The sequence below is a fragment of the Hippopotamus amphibius genome, chromosome 4 (genome assembly GCF_030028045.1).
Source record: "Hippopotamus amphibius kiboko isolate mHipAmp2 chromosome 4, mHipAmp2.hap2, whole genome shotgun sequence".
Classification (NCBI taxonomy): Eukaryota; Metazoa; Chordata; class Mammalia; order Artiodactyla; family Hippopotamidae; genus Hippopotamus; species Hippopotamus amphibius.
The window spans coordinates 142,629,457-142,649,898 of record NC_080189.1 but is presented as its reverse complement, the minus strand read 5'-3'; the positions used below and the strand labels follow the sequence as shown (position 1 = coordinate 142,649,898).

The 20,442-nt window shown below is 39.1% G+C and overlaps 1 protein-coding gene and 2 pseudogenes across 1 annotated transcript in view; 1 reads left to right on the top strand and 2 right to left on the bottom strand.

The window, feature by feature from the left end:
- Nucleotides 1-416: 416 nt before the first annotated feature.
- On the bottom strand, nt 417-16,660 carry LOC130851959 (peptidyl-prolyl cis-trans isomerase A-like; annotated as a pseudogene).
- DLGAP5 (DLG associated protein 5) overlaps nt 16,431-20,442 on the top strand; it is a 47,980-nt gene continuing 43,968 nt past the window's right edge. Inside the window, exons 1-2 of the mRNA XM_057731876.1 lie at nt 16,431-16,519; nt 20,169-20,407. Coding sequence (XP_057587859.1) covers nt 20,170-20,407 — 238 coding nt within the window. The 5' untranslated portion in view covers nt 16,431-16,519; nt 20,169. The remainder of the gene's footprint in view (nt 16,520-20,168; nt 20,408-20,442) is intronic.
- On the bottom strand, nt 18,248-18,512 carry LOC130851958 (60S ribosomal protein L37a-like; annotated as a pseudogene).

The window sequence follows — 20,442 nt, the reverse complement described above, 5'->3', positions numbered from 1 at the left end:
GTAGACCTAAGAACTATTAAAATTTTGATATTTCCTTCAAATATTTTTCTTTGTCTACTTTCTATGTGTGATCTGGAGGAGGTTACTTTAAGGCAAATTACATCTTTTCCTAGACTTTTTAAAAAAAATTTAACTAAATTAATTAATTTATTTGGCTGCATTGGGTCTTCATTGCTGCACGCGGGCTTTCTCTAGTTGCGGAGAGTAAGGGCTACTCTTCGTTGTGGTGCATGGGCTTCTCATTGCTATGGCTTCTTTTTTTTTTTTTTTAACTGTTGTTTAGTTTTTATTTCATAATCATAAACTTTTCAATTCAGCTAAACTTGGAGGGGAAGAAGGAAAATATGGAACCCAAAGAACTGCAGTGAGAGCACAAAGATTATAGGATATTTTAAGCAGGTGGGGGTGAAGGGGTGCTCTCCTGAGCTACAGAAGGAATGGTCTGGTGGTTAAGATAAAACACAAGTCAAATTTATTAGATTTATCCACAGTCAGCAATGGTGATCTTCTTGCTGGTCTTGCCGTTCCTGGACCCAAAGCGCTCTATGGCTTCTACGACTTTCATGCCCTCTTTCACCTTGTCAAAGACCACATGCTTGCCATCCAACCGCTCAGTCTTGGCACTGCAGATGAAAAATTGGGAACCACTTGTGTTGGGGCCAGCATTTGCCGTGGACAAGATTTGCCAGGATCCGTATGCTTCAGGAGGAAGATCTCATCATCAAATTTCTCCCCATAGGTGGACCTGCCACCAGTGCTCTTATGGCGTGTGAGGTCACCACCCTGGCACATAAATCCTGGAATTCTGTGAAAGCAGGGACCTTTATAACCAAAGCCTTTCTCCCCAGTGCTCAGAGCACAGAAGTTTTCTGCTGTCTTTGGAACTTCGTCTGCAAACAGCTCCAAGGAGACGTGGCCCAAGGGCTCGCCGCCCACGGCGATGTCAAAGAACACGGTGGGGTTGACCACGGCTAGGCTGCACGGGTGGCTCCGGGGTGGCAGCGTCTGCAAGGCCTGCTATGGCTTCTTTTGTTGAGGAGCACTGACTCTAGAGTGCAGGCTCAGTAGTTGTGGCGCACAGGCTTAGTTGCTCTGCGGCATGTGGGATCTTCCCGGACCAGGGATGGAACCCATGTCCCCTGCACTGGCAGACAGATTCTTAACCACTGAGCCAGCAGGGAAGTCCTAAGGCAAATTACTTATACTCTCTGTATCTCAGTTTCCTAACCTTGACTACCTTATAGGGTTCTTGTGAGGATTAAATGTGTAAAGCACTTGCAGAACACTGCCTGGCACAAAGCTAGATCTTATTACCTATTAGCAATTATTACAGTTAGATATAAGTATTTTCGTTTTCTAAAACTGGATTAAAACTATACTATAGTTTGTATTCTGTTTTTTTTTTAAACTTATTACTTTGATGGTACTTTCTCATTTCATTTATTTTTTTATGTGAATATTTTAAAAAGCCTCATTGATAAAGCTATTGATCCAGATAGCAACAGAATCCTCTTCTTAGAAGAATTGTTTGGAGATTTTTATGGAGGACACAATTCACCAGTATCCAAATGAGACTGTACTCATTTAAAAGATGTTTATTATAAAGTATAAAAATATCATTTAAAAGACTGAAAATAGTACTATGTTTAGAGGTTATTAGTGTTCATTAAAATTTCACTAATTTTAGTTTAGTCGTTAATAGCAGGCATTTAAGCAGTTGCTGGTTAGCTGATTAAGTAATTGCTTAGATTAAAAAGTTGATTACCGCCAAATGGGGTCACCAAAGCACCTCTGGATTTAAGATAAGGTGTTTGTTTACAAATTCACCATTAGAGGAACTATTTGAGGACAAGAACTGTATCTTATTTATTTAGGTTGTTGGTAAGATTAAACACAGTACATAGTACTTAGGGCTCAATGAATGTTGAATTAAACTCCACAAAAAGAATTAAAAATTAGATAATGAGTTATCTAAGTTAGGTTCTTTTTAAAAATTATTTATTTATGTATGTATGTATTTATTTTTGGCTGCATTGGGTCTTCCTTGCTGTGCTTGGGCTTTCTCTAGTTGTGGCGAGTGGGGGCTAATCTTCCTTGTGGTGGCTTCTCTTGTTGTGGAGTACAGGCTCTAGGCCCGAGGGCTTCAGTAGTTGTTGCTCACTGGCTCTGGAGCTCAGACTCAAAAGTTGTGGAATTCAGGCTTCATTACTCCGCGATGTGGGATCTTCTCAGACCAGGGATGAAACCCACGTCCCCTGCATTGGCAGGTGGATTCTTAACCACTGCGCCATGAGGGAAGTCCCAAAACATGAATGCAGACTTTTTTTTTTTTAACTTTTTGTCCACACTGTGTGGCATGTGGGATCTTAGTTCCCTGACCAGGGATCAAACCTGTGCCCCCTGCAGTGGAAGCACAGATTCTTAACCACTGGACCTCCAGGGGAAGTCCCTAAGTTAGGTCCTATAACTGATTTTAAAAAATAGGTAAATGAATAAATATGAATTAATGCTACAATTTGGTTACTTGTGGATTTGTGGGTTCCACCCCACCATTCCACTACTTTTTACCATTTGATTAATACCCTTTTAGAGTATTAAAAACTGCATAAAAATCACTATATTTGGACTTCCCTGTGGCCCATTGGTAAGCCTCTGCAGTCCCAATGCGAGGGTGGGGGGATGGGGCGCAGGTTCGATCTCTGGGGGAACTAAGATCCTGCATGCTGCACCCTGTGGCCATTGGGGGGTGGAGGGGAAGCTATATGCAGGTTTCCATGGTGGCGCAGTGGTTAAGAATCCTCCTGCCAATGCAGGGGACACAGGTTCAAGCCCTGGTCCGGGAAGATCCCACATGCCGCAGAGCAACTAAGCCTGTGCACTACAACTACTGAAGCTCTTGGGCCTAGACCCCGAGCTCCGCAACAAGAGAAGCCACCACAATGAGAGGCCCATGCACCGCAACGAAGAGTAGCCCCCACTTGCCACAACTAGAGAAAGCCCATGCACAGCAACGAAGATCCAACACAGCCAAAAAATAAAAAATAAAATAAAATCTTAAAAAAAATTTTTTTTAAAAGCTATATGCAATAGAGAAGTAAATGCCCCACTTTCCAATGTAAACATGTTAAGATCTTATAATCCCCAAGTCTCCAAACAACCATTGAACACATGCAAGATTTACAGTCATTGTGATCTTTCTTAAGATTGACCTTATGGTAGCAATTTAACACATTTATGATTGTAAAGTAACAGCATCTTACTATTAAACATTTTGAAGCAGAAAGGAAAGAAAACAGTCTTCTCTATCTCCACTTTAACATGGCTATTATAATTGGGATATTCCTGTTCATTTTTTTCAACAGCAAATAAGCATTGGTACATTACATTGAACACTAACACTATGCCCTAGGCTCCTTTTTTTTTTTTTTTTTTTTTTTTTCTGGCCATGCTGAGCAGCTTGTGGGATCTTAATGCCCCGACCAGGGATGGAACCTGGGCCTTTGGCAGTGAAAGCGTGCAGTCCTAACCACTGGACTGCCAGGAAATTCCCCTGTGCACTTTTCTATGTGATTATTTGGCTTTCACACTTACGTATTTAGTGATTGCATAATATGCCATCATGTAGATTAGACTCTTACTAACCCATTCCCCTATTGTTGACATTTAAATAGCTTCAGGTTTTTCATTGTCAGGAAACTGGTGAACATCTTCAGGCATATGATTTTATGGTAAATCATCAGATATGGCATTTTGGGGTCAAAAAGTCTCTGAAGTTTTCATGGTTCTTGGCACATACTGCCAAAATGCTTTCCCTCCAAAAATTATATTAATTTATAGTGTCACCAGTTATGTAAAAATAATTCTCCATCCATACACCTGAATTCATTGTTTTAAATATGATCTTGGCATAATTTCCCTGCCACATAGAAAATTACCGATTTATTTACAGCATTCCTTCTTCTAGGAACATGCATATCTATCTGCCCTAGAATACATACTAAGAGAATTCTGATATATTTTTAAGTGGCACCATGACCTCTTTTCTATAACCTCTTTCTTGACAGTTTTTTTTTATTTCAGGGTTTCTACAATTACAATAACTGCTGATTCATTAATTTTCAGTACTGAGATACCATTCTGAACTTAGGTCATCATTATGTTAGGTTGAATGTATAAGTGTCTCACAGTTAAAGTTTATAGAAAGGATAATAATTTTGCAGACCTGCATACTTATTAACTTAAAATGTTTCTTAAACTGGGAAAAATGTGTCCTTCTGATGGTAAAAGTCTCAACTAAAAGAACTGGCTGTCTTTGCCAATTTCATTACATAGTTTAACCTAGAAATGCTTAACTATTACATAGATAAATAAAATTCCATAGAAATCCAATAACTCCTTTTGTTCAGAGATTCTCACTACCTTCTTCTAGTCCTATCTTATTTGTTGAAACTACTGGCATGACTTATGAATTTGTTAAAAGGAACAATTACCCCCAGACAATCACTGTTAGGAAACATATATTTTCCAAAGACCTTCTATCAGGAGAGCCTAATTAGTAATTTTCAAAAAATAGTGTAAGTTATTTATAAACACCATTTCATTCTTTTTCCCAATTAAAAATACTTTAACAACAACAGCAGGTTTTATCTATACAGAGCTTTACAGTTTTCAGAACATTTTCACATGTATTATTTTCATTTCATCCTTAACACAATCCTATCAAGTATGTATGTAGATAGATATCATTCCCATGGTTTGTATATGGGAAAACTAAGGTTCACAGCAACGATTTGCCCCAAAATAAACATGTAATAACTGGTATGATCAAGACTGAAATCCAGGGACTCCTCTGGTGGTCCAGTGGCTCCCAATGCAGGGGGCCCTGGTTCAATCCCTGGTCAGGGAACCAGAGCCCACATGCTGCAACTAAGAGTCCATATGCCACAACTAAGAGTCCATATGCCACAACTAAAGATCCCGCATGCTACAACAAAGATCCCTTGTGCTGCAACTAAAACCCAGTGCAGCTAAATAAATAAATAAAAATTTGGGGGAAAAAAAAAAAAGACTGAAATCCAGCTTTAACTCTTGGCCAGGAATTTTCCATCTTACTATAATGAAATGAGATGATACTACACACCTGAACCCCTCTCCCCTGACTACATATATACATTTGTCTCAATTAAGTATTGAGGTTGCTATGTTGTACCACAGTATGATTACCCTGTTGAAATTGAAAGACTAAAGTCACATCTCTGTTTAGACCGCCTTCTCTGAATGAGATCATCCCACACACCCCAGAAAGAAGCAGCTCTTCTACCAGGAAACTACAACTATGCAGGTCAGCTCTAGAAAAGTAGACAGGTCTTGCCTAGACCTGTAGGAGCAACTCTGGGTGGTGGGCTTAAAAGACATGCCCCAAATATGACGGGAGACAAGAAATCAAAGAGGGGAAAATTATGCAAGATCTCTTTATTTCTGGGTTCCCTTGGGTTTGTGCCAGATCTGTAACAAATCAGATTATCTCCTGTGCTTTGCACACTGGAAAACACCTAATCACAGGAAAATTATGGGGCTTCCTCTTGGAGCATCTACCTTTGTTGAAAATTTTGGAAATAAAATACTAAAAAATTCTATATAGATTTCACATTTTATGAAGAAAAATGCATCAAGATGATTTTTAAGGAAAAATGTGAGAGTTTGACAATTTTAGAATGAGATGGACCACTTTGGGTTGCCTGTTTAGACCACTGGAGATACTATGAACTCTCTTTTTCCATCGGATCTATACAATGGAAAATGTTTAAGAAATACAGCATGACAGGTATTTTCCTTTCATAATACCCTAGCATTTAAACCAAAGTCCTGGTTGAAATATACCAGACTTGTTTCAGTTGCAAGTAATCAATGGACTGACCATGTGGGCTAAAGATCCCTAAGGGGTGGTAAATTTCAGGGAGATTAAGTCAGTGCTGCAAAGATAAGCTGCCACCACTTACAGTGGGAAACTTAGAGGTTCTTGATTTTATTTTTAGTTAGGAAGATGGCATTCTGTATACAAACTTTCTTCCTTTTATTGAATTTACCATGAACTCAGTTGAAGGAGGAATCTGTTAGAACTTATTTGTAAAACCATTTGGGCCTGCTGTTTTCTTTATGGGAACATAGGTAACCACAGTTTTAACTTCTTTAATTGGTTATAGGATGATTTAAGCTTTCTATTGAATTTATTCATTAATCTAAGTTCTCAGAATTGGCATATTGGTCTTCTTATTCTCTTCTTATCTTTTTAGAACTTTATATGTAATTATGCCTCTACTATGGATTGCTAAAAATGGCCCCCAATGAATCATTTCTTCCTGTGCCCATCCCTCTTTGAACACGACTCTGCTACCCCTCCTATAAGACTGAAACTCCTTGAATCTAGGCTGGCCTTGTGACTTTCTTTGACCAATAGGATGAGGTAGAGGTAACATTCTTGGACTTACAAACCCAGGTCTTAAGAGGTCTTCCACATATGCTGAGAAGGAATTCAGCTGCCAAGTACAGAAGTGCAAAATAGCCTGCTGGAGAAAGAGGCCAAATGGAGAATCTGCTGGAGAATAAGAGACTAAGTGTGTAGAAAGAGTGGCCCCAGTTGATGGTCAGTAAGAAGGTCCCACACAGGTGGGTGAGACCATCTTGAATCCTCTTGCTCTATTGGGAGAAGGAGATGAGAGAATGAGAAGAGAGAGCCCTATCCATCCCCGCCAGGACCTAACCAAGCCATCCCAGCTGTGACCGCAGACATGAAGCAGAGATGAACTGTCCCACTGATATCTGCTGGAATTCCTGACCCATTGAATCAAGATCAAATAATACTGTTTTCATTGTATTCTACAAATTTTAGGATAATTTGTTACATAGCAATAGATAACGTGTATTGTCCCCTTTGTGTGCCCTCATTCATGATAATATTTGTCTTTTTGAATCGGTCTTGCTAGAGTTTCATCTATTTTAATTTTTTCAAAGAATTAAGTTTTAACTTGGTTGATTTTCTTATTGTATCTTGCTATTTCACTGCTTTCCTTTCTTTCCTTTATTGTTTCTTTCTATTTTTTTGACATTACTCTTATTTTTCTACCTTCTTAAGAGGGATACATAGCTTATTAATTTTGAGACTTTTTGCTTTTCTTTTTCTTTTTTCTTTTACTGTATGATTCCATTTATGTAAAATTCTAGAAAATGCAAACTAAACTACAGTGACAGAAAGTAGATCAGTGGTTGCTTGGGGATAATAGGGAGTGGGGTGGGGGGGTGCGGTGGGAAGGATGAATTTCAAAGGGGCAAAAGGAGAGTTCTGAGGTGGTGAATATGTTCATTATATTGATTGTGGTGATGGTTTCACAGGTGTATACATTTGTCAAAACTTAAATCTCAGGCTTCCCTGGTGGCACAGTGGTCAAGAATCCACCTGCCAATGTGGGGGACACTGGCTTGATCTCTCGTTCGGGAAGATCCCACACGCCGCTGAGCAACTGAGCACCTGCACCACAACTGCTGAGCCTGCGCTCTAGAGCCCACGCGCCTCAGCTGTTGAGGCCCGCATGCGCGGAGCCCACGCTCAGAAACAAGAGAAGCCACGATAAGGAGAAACCCACGCAATGTAGCGAAGCACAACTAGAGAAAGCCCGTGCACAGCAACAAAGATGCAATGCAGCCAAAAATTAAATAAATAAATAAAACAATAAAATAAATCTTTAAAAAAACTTAAATTGTATACTTTATATAAGTGCATTTCATTGTATATCAAGTATATGTCAATAAAGCTGTTTGTAAAATCATCTAGTGTGAGCTGAGAATGTAAAATGGTGCAGCCCCTTTGGAAATAGTTGGGCAGTTCCTCAAAAAGTTAAACCTGAAATTACCATATAACTCAGAAATTCCACCTGTATGTATCCACCCAAGAGAAATGAAAACAAATGTCTATACTAAAACTTGTGTGTATGAATATTTTTAGCAGCATTATTGATAATAGCCCAAAAGTGGAAACAACCCAAATATCCATCAGCTTATGAATGGATAAACAGATGTGTTGTAATTATACACTAGAATTATCCAGGAGACTTTTTCTTTTCTAATATAAGCATTTAAGGCTCGAGATTTCCCTTAAATATCTATTTTGCATTATCTCACAAATTTTGATTTGTATTCTTTTCATTGTCATTTAGTTTTAGGCATTTTAAATTTTCCATCATAAATTCTTCTTCAGGCAAGAAATATTTAACAGGGATTTTTAATTTATCTTTTTGTTCTCAGTGACTAACTTCATTGTATATTTGTTTGAAATTTGTTGAAGCTTTCTTCATGGCCTAATATATGATTTTTTTAAAAAATAAATTTATTTATTTATTTTATTGGCTGTGTTGGGTCTTTTTTGCTGTGCACGGGCTTTCTTTTAGTTTCGGTGAGCGGGGGATACTCTTCATTGTGGAGCGCGGGCTGCTCATTACCGTGATTTCTCTTGTTGTGGAGCATGGGCTCTAGGCATGTGGGCTTCAGTAGTTGCAGCACATGGGCTCAATAGTTGTGGCTCATGGGCTCTAAAGTGCAGGCTCAACAGTTGTGGCGCACGGGCTTAGTTGCTCTGCAGCATGTGGGATCTTCCTGGATCAGGGATCGAACCCATGTCCCCTGCATTGGCAGGCAGATTCTCAACCACTGCACCACCTAGGAAGCCCCCCTAATATATGATTATTTGTAACTGTTCCAAGTATGCTTGAGAAAAATAGGTATTCTCTGTTGGATGTTTGGCCAAGTTGTTTTATTTTATTTATTTATTCTTTTGTTTTGTTTTTTTTTCTTTTTTTTCTTTTGGTTGTGTTGGGTCTTCATTGCTGTGAAGGCTTTCTCTCTAATTCTGGCGAGTGGGGGGCTACTCTTCATTGTGGTGCTCGGGCTTCTCAGTGTGGTGGCTTCTCTTGTTGTGGTGCACGGGCTCTAGGCATGTGGGCTCAGTAGTTGTGACGCACAGGCTTAGTTGCTCCTAGACCAGGGATGGAACTAATGTCCCGTCCCTTGGCAGGTGGATTCCTAACCACTGCGCCACTAGGGAAGTCCCTGGCCAAGTTATTAATTGTTTTGTTCACATCCTCTATATGTCCTTGCTAAAATTGTGTCTGTTTGGCCTATCAATAATGAGAGAGGTGTATTGAATTGCTCACAATAATGGTGGATTTATCCCTTTTTTTTTCTGTAGCTCTGTAAATATTTGCTTCATCTACTGTGAAACTCTTTTATTAGATGCACCCCTCTCAGACTTCTCTAGCTTGGTGAATTGAAATTTTCATCATTCCACCATGACCTTCTCCATCCCCAACAATGTATCAGCTTTCTTCTGGTTAGTTTTTGCCTGACATAGTATATACCATCCTTTTATTTTGTACTCTTTATATCCACGTGCTTTGGACACATGTCTTTTCAACAGAATATATCTGGATTTCTAAAATCCTATCTTTATCTTCTTTTTTTTTATTTTTTATTTATTTTTTATTTTTTTTTGGGGGGTACACCAGGTTCAATCATCTGTTTTTATACACATATCCCCGTATTCCCTCCCTTCCTTGACTCCCCCACCTCGAGTCCCCCCCACCCTCCCCGCCCCAGTCCTCTAAGGCATCTTCCATCCTCGAGTTGGACTCCCTTTGTTATACAACAACTTCCCACTGACTGTTTTACAGTTGGTAGTATATATATGTCTGTGCTACTCTCTCGCTTCGTCTCAGTTTCCCCTTCACCTATCTATCTTCTGACTGGTGAGATTACTCCATTTATACTTACTGTCATTATTGATATATTTGTAACTTTATCATCTTAATTTGTAATTTCAATTTATCTCACCTTTTCTATGCTTTCTACTTAAAAAAATGCTATATTAGACAAGGATTTTATGACATCTTTGTTTTTCCTTCACTTCTACCTTCCATATCTTCTTATTATCTGGAGAGTTTCATTCTACGTTAGTTTAAATATATGTTCTCCTTTTCCTTTGGTCGTAGCAGTTTTTAAATAACAACAAATATTACAAAGGTATTTGCTCATCTTAAAATATCTATTTCTATTTTTCTCTCTGTACCTGCTGCTATATAGAAGCAGGTGTAGTTTGTCCCAAGAGATGATGCAAAAGCCAATTTCTTTCCTATTTTATCCATTTTTATCCTCCGTTGCCTTATGCCCCATGCCATATGCATTATCCCATAAACACTAGTTCAGAACAGCCATGTTGCCCTAGAATTTTCTATTTCCTTGGTATTTGGGTGCTTACTAGGTAACTTGTTGTTTTGGGGTTTTTTGTTTTTGTTTTTCCCTCTCTGTAGCTCCTCTGAGACTGATCTTGGGGAAAGGAGCTAGTAATTTTACTTTGTCAGCATCTTGGTAGGAAGCAGAACTGGAACTAATTATTTCTTTTAATTTTCCCAACCTTCCTAAGAGGTAGATAGGGAAATGGAGATTCAGAGAAGTGCAGAAGACTTGCCAATGTGAAGTGGCAATTTTAAATGCCATCCATTTGACCACAAAGCCTATGCTCTTTTCCATTCTCACAACAACAGAGAAACAAGCTATGTTTCCAGCCAGGAAAATGAAAATACCTCAGTTTGAGTCCTGACTCTACTACTTAGTTAGCTGTGGGATCTTGTACAAGTCACTGATCTTCAAAGTTCTTTCCATCACTGAAACTGCTAATTCCTCAAACTCTCTTCCTGTGTTTCAGTAATTCCTAATGAAGCTTTAATTCATTGCCATATGGTTTCCGCCACAATCCTTCAGCTGAAACAATTCTCACCAAGGCTGCCAATCTCACCCTTGCTGCTGAATGGTTTGAACATGCAATGCTGTGTCCTTCCATGTGTTATGCTTTGCTTTATATTTCTTAATGCGCTAAAGTGTTTTAGCTCTAGTTAACTCAAAGAAATCACCTGAGGCTTTGCAGGGGGATCTTTTCCCATAAACAGCCATACATACGGGACAATTTAATACATTGTCCAGCGTCGTGATGCTGGAGAATGTATTTAAAAAGTGAGAAAAGATTGAAGATACCACACACAAATTAATTCAAGATGGATCACAGACCTAAATATAAAAGCTAAAACTATCAAGTTTCTAAAAGAAAACATAGGAGAATAACTTTATGATCTTGTGGTAGGCAAATAGTTCTCAGAGAGGAAACAAAGCACTAAAGATAAAAAAAAAGTTATAAATTAGACTTCATCAAACTTAAACCCTCTACTCACCAATGATGCTAAGAAAATGCAAAGGCAAGCAACAGAGTGAGGTTTTCTACTGTTAGGATGGGATGTTACAGATAAGCAAGGGGAGGAGGCTAGAATGATCCACGTGGTAATGAATTAGAGTTGGAGACATCAGCATGAACTCATGATTAGCTTAATATAGGTACAGATGTTTACATATAGAAATATTTATAGATATGTACACATATGTAGTCTAGACAGGTATATTTCTTCACTCTGTCAGCTGAGAAACTCCCCAGTAGCAAGGAGGACACCTACTGTCCAGATCGTGGTTTCTAGTACCATTCTCAAAGAAGAGGAACCAGTGCTCCTTAGGGAAGTGGCTGATTCTAGTAGTGGGGCAAGGAAAATATAAGATGAACCTGGAGGGACTTCCTGGTGGCACAGTGGTTAAGAAGCTGCCTGCCAATGCAGGAGACACAGGTTCAATCCCTGATTTGAGAAGATCTCACATGCCACAGAGGAACTAAGCCCGTGCACCACAACTACTGAGCCTGCACTCTAGAGCCCGCAAGCCACAAGTACTGATCCTGTAAGCCACAACTTCTGAGCCTGTGCTCTAGGGCTCACAGGCCACAAGCATTGAGCCTGTGTGTTGCAACTACTGAAGCCCAAATGCCTAGAGCCCGTGCTCTGCAACCAGAGAAGCCACTGCACTGAGAAGTCTGCACACTGCAACAAAGCATAGCCCCAGCTTGCCACAGCTAGATAAAGCCCACGTGCAGCAACAAAGACCCAACGCAGCCAAAAATAAAATAAAAAAATAAATAAAAATTTAAAAAATAAGATGAACCAGGAGCATCTTGTAAAGTCAGAAAGTAAAGTAATACTAAAATAAATAAACAAAAACAAACAACAAACAAAACACCCACAACAATGGGGACATATCCAAGTGATGGAGGAACAAATTGAAGGAGCTACCAATGGCTGAGATTTGAACAATGTGAGCAACAAAATAAAGTAGTATTAGCATATAACCCAAAGTATAAAATAAATATCCACTAATATAAGTGTTTGTGCAAACAAATAATGGGGGAGAAGAGACAAATCTCCCATGCAGAATAATTTCAAATAGTTTATGTTCCTATTTATTGTACTCAAGAAGATGGAGCATAAATTCTCAGTCCCTAAGCGTGGTCTGCCCATACTTCCTTCCTTCCAAAGAGTACAGTATGGAAAGGGGAAAAGAGAGTAATTTTACATTGGAGAAATCTGACAAACTACCTCAACCAAATAATCAAGGTTAACATTAACAGTAATAAATCATGTTGATACTGTATACTCTTGATGTGATATGATGAGAATGGCACTTCACCTCTATGGCATTTTCCCCAAAAGCCCATAATCCCAGTCTAATTACAGGAAAAACATCAGACAGATTCCTATTAAGGGGCAGTCTATAAAATACCTGACCCGTACTCTACAAAACTGTCAAGGTTACCAAAAATACAGAAAGGTCTGAGAAACTGTCATAGTCTAAGGAGCCCAAGGCAACATGATGACCAAATGTAATGTGGTATCTTGGAACAGAAAAAGATCAGTGGGTAAAAATTAAGGAAATCTGAATAAAGTATGGACTTTAGTTAATAATAATGTATTGGTATCAGTTCATTAATTGTAACAAATAAACCATACTAATGTAACAGGGGGAAATGGATGTGGGGCATATGGGAACTTACTTTGTAATTTTTCTGTTAATCTAGAGCTATCCAAAAATTAAATGTTTAGGGACTTCCTTGGTGTCATAGTGGTTAGGAATCCACCTGCCAATGCAGGGGACACAGGTTCCATCCCTGGTGTGGGAAAATCCTGCCATGGAGTGACCAAGCCCTTGAGCCACAACTACTGAGCCCATGCACCACAACTACAGAAGCCTACTTGCTCTAGGGCCTGTGTGCCACTACTACTGAGCTTGTGTGCTGCAACTACTGAAGCCCACATGCCTAGAGCCCTGCTCTGCAACAAGAGAAGTCACTGCACTGAGAAGCCTGCACACTGCAATGAAGAGTAGGCCCCGCTCGCCACAGCTAGAGAGAAAGCCCACTTGCAGCAACAAAGACTCAATGCAGCCAAAAAATAAAAAACAAAATAAATAAGTAAATAAAATGAAATAAAATTAAAGATTTATTATTTTAAAAAGTCAACCTACAGACTGGGAAAATATACTCAAAATACTAATATCTGAAAAATGACTTGTACCCAGAATAGATAGAACTGCTACAACTGAATACTAAAAAGACAACCAAATTTTAAAAGATAACCCTCAATTTTAAAAACATAGGCAAAAGACCTGAACAGGCATTTCACAAAATAAGATATAAAAGTAGTTAATAAGAACATGAAAAGATGCTCATCATCGTTAGTCATGGGGAGCTACAAAATTAAAATAAGATACCATTTTACACCCACTAGAGGGCTCAAACTAAAGAGTGACAACTCCAAAACTTGGCAAGCATGTGGAACAATGTGAGCTCTTATACATCACTAGTGAGAATGTAAAACAGTGCAACCAGTTCGGAAAACTGCTTGGCAATTTTTTATAAAGTTAAGTATACCCTGAATGACCCAGAAATTCTACATCTATATTTCCCCAAGAGAAATAAAACATGCCCACAGACTTGTAAAAGAATGTTTATAGCAACTTTATTCAAAGCCAAGAGATAGCCAAAGCAATCTTGAAAAAGAAGAACAAACCTGGAGGTATCACACTCTCAGGCTTGAAACTACACTACAAAGTTGCAGTAAACAAAATAGTATGGTACTGGCACAAAAACAGACACATAGATCAATGGAACAGAAGAGAGAGCCCAGAGATAAACCCATGCTTATATGGTCAATTAATTTATGACAAAGGAGGCAAGAATGGGAAACAACAAAGGGGAAAAGATAGTCTCCTGAATAAATGGTGTTGGGAAAATTGGACAACTACATACAAAAGAATAAAATTGGGCCACTTTCTTACACTGCATACAAAAACAAACTCAGAATAGACATCAATGTAAGATCTGAAACCACAAAACTCCTTGAAGAAAACATAGGCAGTAACCTCTTTGACATTAGTCTTAGCAATATTTTTTTGAATATGTCTCCTCAGGCAAGCACAACAAAGCAAACTAAAAATCTTTTGCACAGTGAAGGAAACCACCAACAAATCAGAAAGGCAACATACTGAATGGGAGAAGATATTTGCAAAAGATATATCCAAAACGGCATTGATAGGCAAAATATACAAAGAACTCATAAAACTCAATATCAAAAAAGACAAACAACCTGATTAAAAAAGAGGATTTGAATAGACATTTTTCCAAAGAAGACATATAGATGGCCAACAGACACAGGAAAAGGTGCTCAGCATCTCTTATCATCAGAGAAATACAAATCAAAACCACAACCTCACACCTGTCAGAATGGCTATTATCAAAAAGACAAGAAACAATAAGTGTTGGCAAGGATGTAGAGAAAGGGGAACACTTTTGCACTGTTGGTGGAAACGTAAATTGATACAGACAATATGGAAAACAGTAAATCCACTTCAGTGTATTTCTCTGTAGAAAATGAAAACACAATTCAAAAAAAATATGTACCGCTATGTTCATTGCAGCAATATTTACAATGGCCAAAATATGGAAGCAACCTAAATGTCCATTGCTGGATAAGAGGGTGGTATAATAAAGTGTACATATATTTATATACAATGGAATATTACTCAACTATTAAAAAAGAATGAAATATTTCCATTTGTGGCAACATGGATGGACCTGGAGGGTAACATGCTAAGTGAAATAAGTCAGGCAGAGAAAAACAAATATCATATGATTTCAAGCATATGTGGAATCTAAAAAACAAAATAAACCAACAATCAAAACTAAACAGAAACAGACTCACAGATACAGAAAACAAATTGTTGGTTGCCAGGGGAGGGAGTGGGGGGCAGAGGGAAGGACCAAATAGGTGAAGGGGATTAAGAGGTAAAAACTTTCAGCTATAAAACAAATGTCACAAAATATGGCAAATATTGTAACAACTTTGTATGGTGACTGATGGTAACAGGATTTATTGTGGTGATTTCATAATGTACAAAAATATTGCATCACTATGGTGTACACCTGAAACTAATACTATATGTTAATTAGAACTCAGTTAAAAAAAAAAAAAACTCCACACCTACATTCTCCAAGAGAAATAAAACATGACCACAAAAAGACTTATACAAGAATGTTTATAGCAACTTTACTCATAATAGCTAAAAATTAGAACAATCCAAATATCTATTAACAGGATAATGGATAAGCAAATTATTCAATGGAATACTTTTCAGCAATAAAAACAACCGCTGATTCATGTAACAGTAGGGATGGACCTTGAAAACATTACACTGAGAGAAAGAAGGTAGACAGGGAAGAATATCTACTACTGTTTTTAAGGTGACAGAAATCAGAAGAGTGATTGTCTAAGCAGTGGGAGATTTGGGAGTGGGCTTAAGAGAAGTCTTGAGTAATGGAAATGTTTCACATCCTGATTGGGTGGTGGTTACACAGCTGTTTACATTTAGCAAAACTCATCAAATTATATACTAAAAAAATTATGCTCTTCACTGTATTTGATAATTTTACCTCTATCTAAAAAAAAAGGCTGGTAACGCTGAAAAGTAACAGTAAACGATGTAAGGAGAAATTGGGTGTGGTAATGAGCCCTTTCTTTAAAACGTCGAGTGAAGGAAATATTCCAATAAGCTCTGCTGGATTTATGTAACTAAATAAGGATATTAAAAAGCTCTGCAAACTCTAAGTCCCGTTCCTCTGTCCTTTCTCGAATCCCCGCGAGGCCCTAGCAGCTCCAGGGCTGATTCAGGCGTAGCCCCAGATCAACCGCCGGCCACGCCCTCTCCCAGCCGACCCCACGGCTCCCACCGCTCCGCCCTCATCAACATCGCGTCGCGGACGCGCCCATTGATTCCGCTCACACCCACCCTTTGAACGGCCCGTTCACCTTTCAATCAATTCAAATAGGGCAAGGAGTGAACCAATCGCAAGCCTCGACCAGGGGAAGAGGCGGGCACTTTTACCGGAAGTGTTTGTTAAAATACCTCCAATCAGAAGTTGGGTGCGGGAAGTTTGAATTTTGCCGAGTCTTGTAGGCGTTCCTTCTTCGGAGGCGGCGGTGGTTTTCCAGGACCAGAGGGTTCCTTTACTTTTAGTTTGGTTGAGGTTTCACGCCAGAAGCTGCCTCAGGTAGGTGGATGCTGGGAGGCTGGAGGAGGGCGCTGGTCCGCTAGAAAGCCTAGAAGGGTCTGAGGACCGGCGGCTGCGAGCTGGGCGCCGCTCCGGGAGGCTCCTCTTAGGACCGTGTTACCTGCCCTCCCCGAAGCTCATGTCGCAGCCTCCAGAAGAGTAAATATTTGTTGCCAGGATCTGTGGAGCAGCAGCATTTCACCAGCGGGGCGTAATGGGCCTTTGACCCCTGCATTATTCCAGTAGCTTCTGCCAGACTCCGACAACTGAAAACGTCCGGGTTGACAACCTAGGCAAGCAGAACTAAGGCGTTCTAGACTTGCAAGCTGGAAGAAACTCCAGTCAGCCACAGAAGGGAACTTAGATGTGTGCGGAGAGCCAGGCTGCCTGGCTTGGGATTCCAGCTCCACTCCCGTTTAGCTGTGCTAATGTGGGCAGTTAATTTACCTCATCTGTATAACGGCAATTATACTAAACACCTTTTAGGATTTAGATGATAATTAAATGTACCTTCAATGTTAGTTCTCTCTTTCTCTCTCTTTCTTTGCCGTGTATAATTCTATGCTGTATTTTAAAATACCTAATACGTAATTTAATTTTTCTTTAATATTTGCGGGAAGTGGCACATCAAATAGTAGAGGAGAGTTCTTGATAAAAAGCACGGTCCTTTGTCGCTTTCCCTGGGCCCTTAAAGGAGAATGTTATTAGCATCCAGGTCAGATGAATTCTCATTTTTTTATACTCTGTTGATTGCCTAAAATCATGTAACATTTTAATTTGTTGCATTTCTTGTGCAGATTTTTTTAATCTGCACTTTTCTAGTGAACTCTCTTAGTTATTCTTGGTGTTGAAAAGTATACTGTGCTTATATCTTTTTAAACTTCACAATAGCAAACCTTCTGTCCTTTTTTTTTCCCCCTTCTCTTTTAAGCTGGCAAGACTTTTCCCTGGAGAATCAGTCCTCCTTCTCCAGTTTGGCTTGGTTGTTCTCTTTACCAGCTGTATAGGAGATGCCTTTAGACTTTCCACTTTCCTTTATTCTTTTCCTCATTTGGATCCACGGTTTCCTGGAATCCATTGTCTTTCTTGTTCTGCCTTGTTTTGCTTGAATATATTCTCAAGGATCTTTCTGAGAAAAGAGTATATGCCAAGTAAACTGTATGATTTCTTACAGGGCCGAAAAGAATTTTATTCTTTTCTCACCAGGGCAAACTATATGGTTATCCTTCTGCATCACCGTGGTACTTCTGAAAACCCTTCTTTCTCTCAATCTTGTATATCTAACTGCCTATTTACCATTCCTACCTACCTGATAAGCATCTTGTGTGTTTTGTTTGTTTTGTTTTTTGGCTTGAGAAAAAATGCCAGGCTGCCTGCATTCATCACCAGGGGAAGGTTAAGGAAACTATTCTGTATACTGTCCTTCACTTACTTTCCCTATTTTCACCTTTACTTCATACTGTATTTTGCAGCGTTCTCTATGGTAAGCCTAGACCCTCTTATTTATATTCCGGACTTTAGCTTCCTGGGCTTAACTTCATCTGCCAAGCAAGTTCCTGTTCAAACCCCAAAATAGGTTGTGGTGTCTTATCTTTTAATAACCTTCTTCCCACTCTTCAGTCACATATTTATTCCATTTTGTATTTTAATTTTTTTGGTTTTGTTACATAAATTAACCCATTTATTATAGGCTAGCAATGTTTCAAATGGTGGCCTTCTACTGGTCCTTCAGTTCTTTAGTGTTCTTATGGCAGACTTTACTGTGACAGCAGAAGTGGTGTTGTGGGTCCAGGCACCACCAGCCACCGTTTTCATGCAGGAACCACAGTGCCAAATGCCCAGTTTGTCTCTTCATCTTGGTTTTGCCACAGAAGGAGCAAGTGTACTTGGCATGCTGGCTGATTTCAATTTTCTTCACCATTTTCCTGAGGGAGACACCATAATGGGTCCCGTATTTACCCACAATTCCAACCGTCTTGGTGGGTTTAGCCATGTTGCCGCAGCCTAGGTCTCAGCCCAGAGAGCTGTATTTTATTTTATTTTATTTTATTTTATTTTATTTTATTTTATTGTTTTATAAATTTATTTATTTATTTATTGGCTCTGTTGGGTCTTCATTGCTACACATGGGCTTTCTCTAGTATTGGTGAGTGGTGGCTTCTTGTTGCGCAGCACGGGCTCTAGGCATGTGGGCTTCAGTAGTTGTGGCACGTGACTCAATAGTTGTGGCTCCTAATCATTAGAGAAATGCAAGTCAAAGACACAATGAGGTATCACCTCACACCCGTCAGAACGGACATCATCAAAAAATCTAGAAACAATAAATGCTGGAGAGGGGGTGGAGAAAAGGGAACCCTCCTACACTGTTGGTGGGAATGTAAATTGGTGCAGTCACTATGGAAAACAGTATGGAGGTTTCTTAAAAAACTAAAAATAGAACTACTGTATAACCCAGCAATCCCACTCCTGGGCCTATACCCTGAGAAAACCATAATCCAAAAAGAAACATGTACCAGTGTTCTTTGCAGCACTATTTACAACAGCCAGGACATGGAAACAACCTAAATGTCCATCAGCAGATGAATGGATAAAGATGTGGCACATGTATACAATGCAATATTACTCAGCAATAAAAAGGAATGAAATTGAGTTATTTGTAGTGAGGTGGATGGACCTAGAGTCTGTCATCCAGAGCGAAGATAGCCAGAAAGAGAAAAACAAATACCGTATGCTAACTCATATATATGGAATCTAAAAAAATGGTACTGATGAACGCCGAGACAGGGCAAGAATAAATATGCAGATGCAGAGAACGGACTTGAGGACACAGGGTGGGCGAAGGGGAAGCTGGGATGAAGTGAGAGAGTAGCATTGACATATATACACTACCAAATGTAAAATAGATAGCTACTGGGAAGCTGCTGCATAAGACAGGGAGATCAACCAGATGATTGGTGATGACTTAAAGGGGTGAGATAGGGAGGGTGGGAAGAAGTCTCCAGAGGGGGGGGATATGGAGATGTATGTATAAATACAGCTGATTCACTTTGTTGTACAGCAGAAACTGGCACAACAGTGTAAAGCAATTATACTCCAATAAAGAGCTTAAAAAAAAATTGTGGCTCATGGGCTCTAGAGCGCAGACTCAGTTGTGGCACACTGGCTTTGTTGCTCTGCAGCATGTGGGATCTTCCTGGACCAGGGATTGGAACTGTTCCCTGCATTGGCAGGCAGATTCTTAACCACTGTGCCACCAGGGAAGTCCCAAGAGCTGTATTTCAATATTTTTATTTCAGAAGATTCTGGGGTAGGAGGTGAACTGGAATCTTAACTTTTTAAAAAAAAATTTTTTTTTTTTAGTTTTTTCCATCCATTTATTATATGCTTCACCTATAGCACACAGATGTATATATTCGTCAGGAAATCAATCTTTTTAAAATTGAAATATAGTTGATTTATAGTGTTTCAGGTGTACAAGAAAGTGAATCAGTTATACATATATATATTCTTTCTTAGATTTTTTCCATTATAGGTTGATTACAAGATACTGAATATAGCTCCCTGTGCTATACAGTAGGTCCTTGTTTTAACTTTTTAAATAGCAAAATGAAATTCCATGTAAATGGTCTTTCTCTCTTTTTCTTGATAGGATGGCTTCATCACATTTTGCCAGTCGACACAGAAAGGATACAAGTACCGACATGATTAGAACTAAAATTGCTCATAGGAAATCACTGTCTCAGAAAGAAAACAGACATAAGGAATATGAGCGAAATAGATACTTTGGTTTGAAAGATGTCAACATTCCAAGCTCGGAAGGTAGAATTCTTCTTGAATTAGATGAGACGCCTCATGACCTTGTTCCAGAAAAGGCCGGTTTCAAGCCAAGTAAGTAAAGGTCTATTGCAATTTCAGGTGCTTTG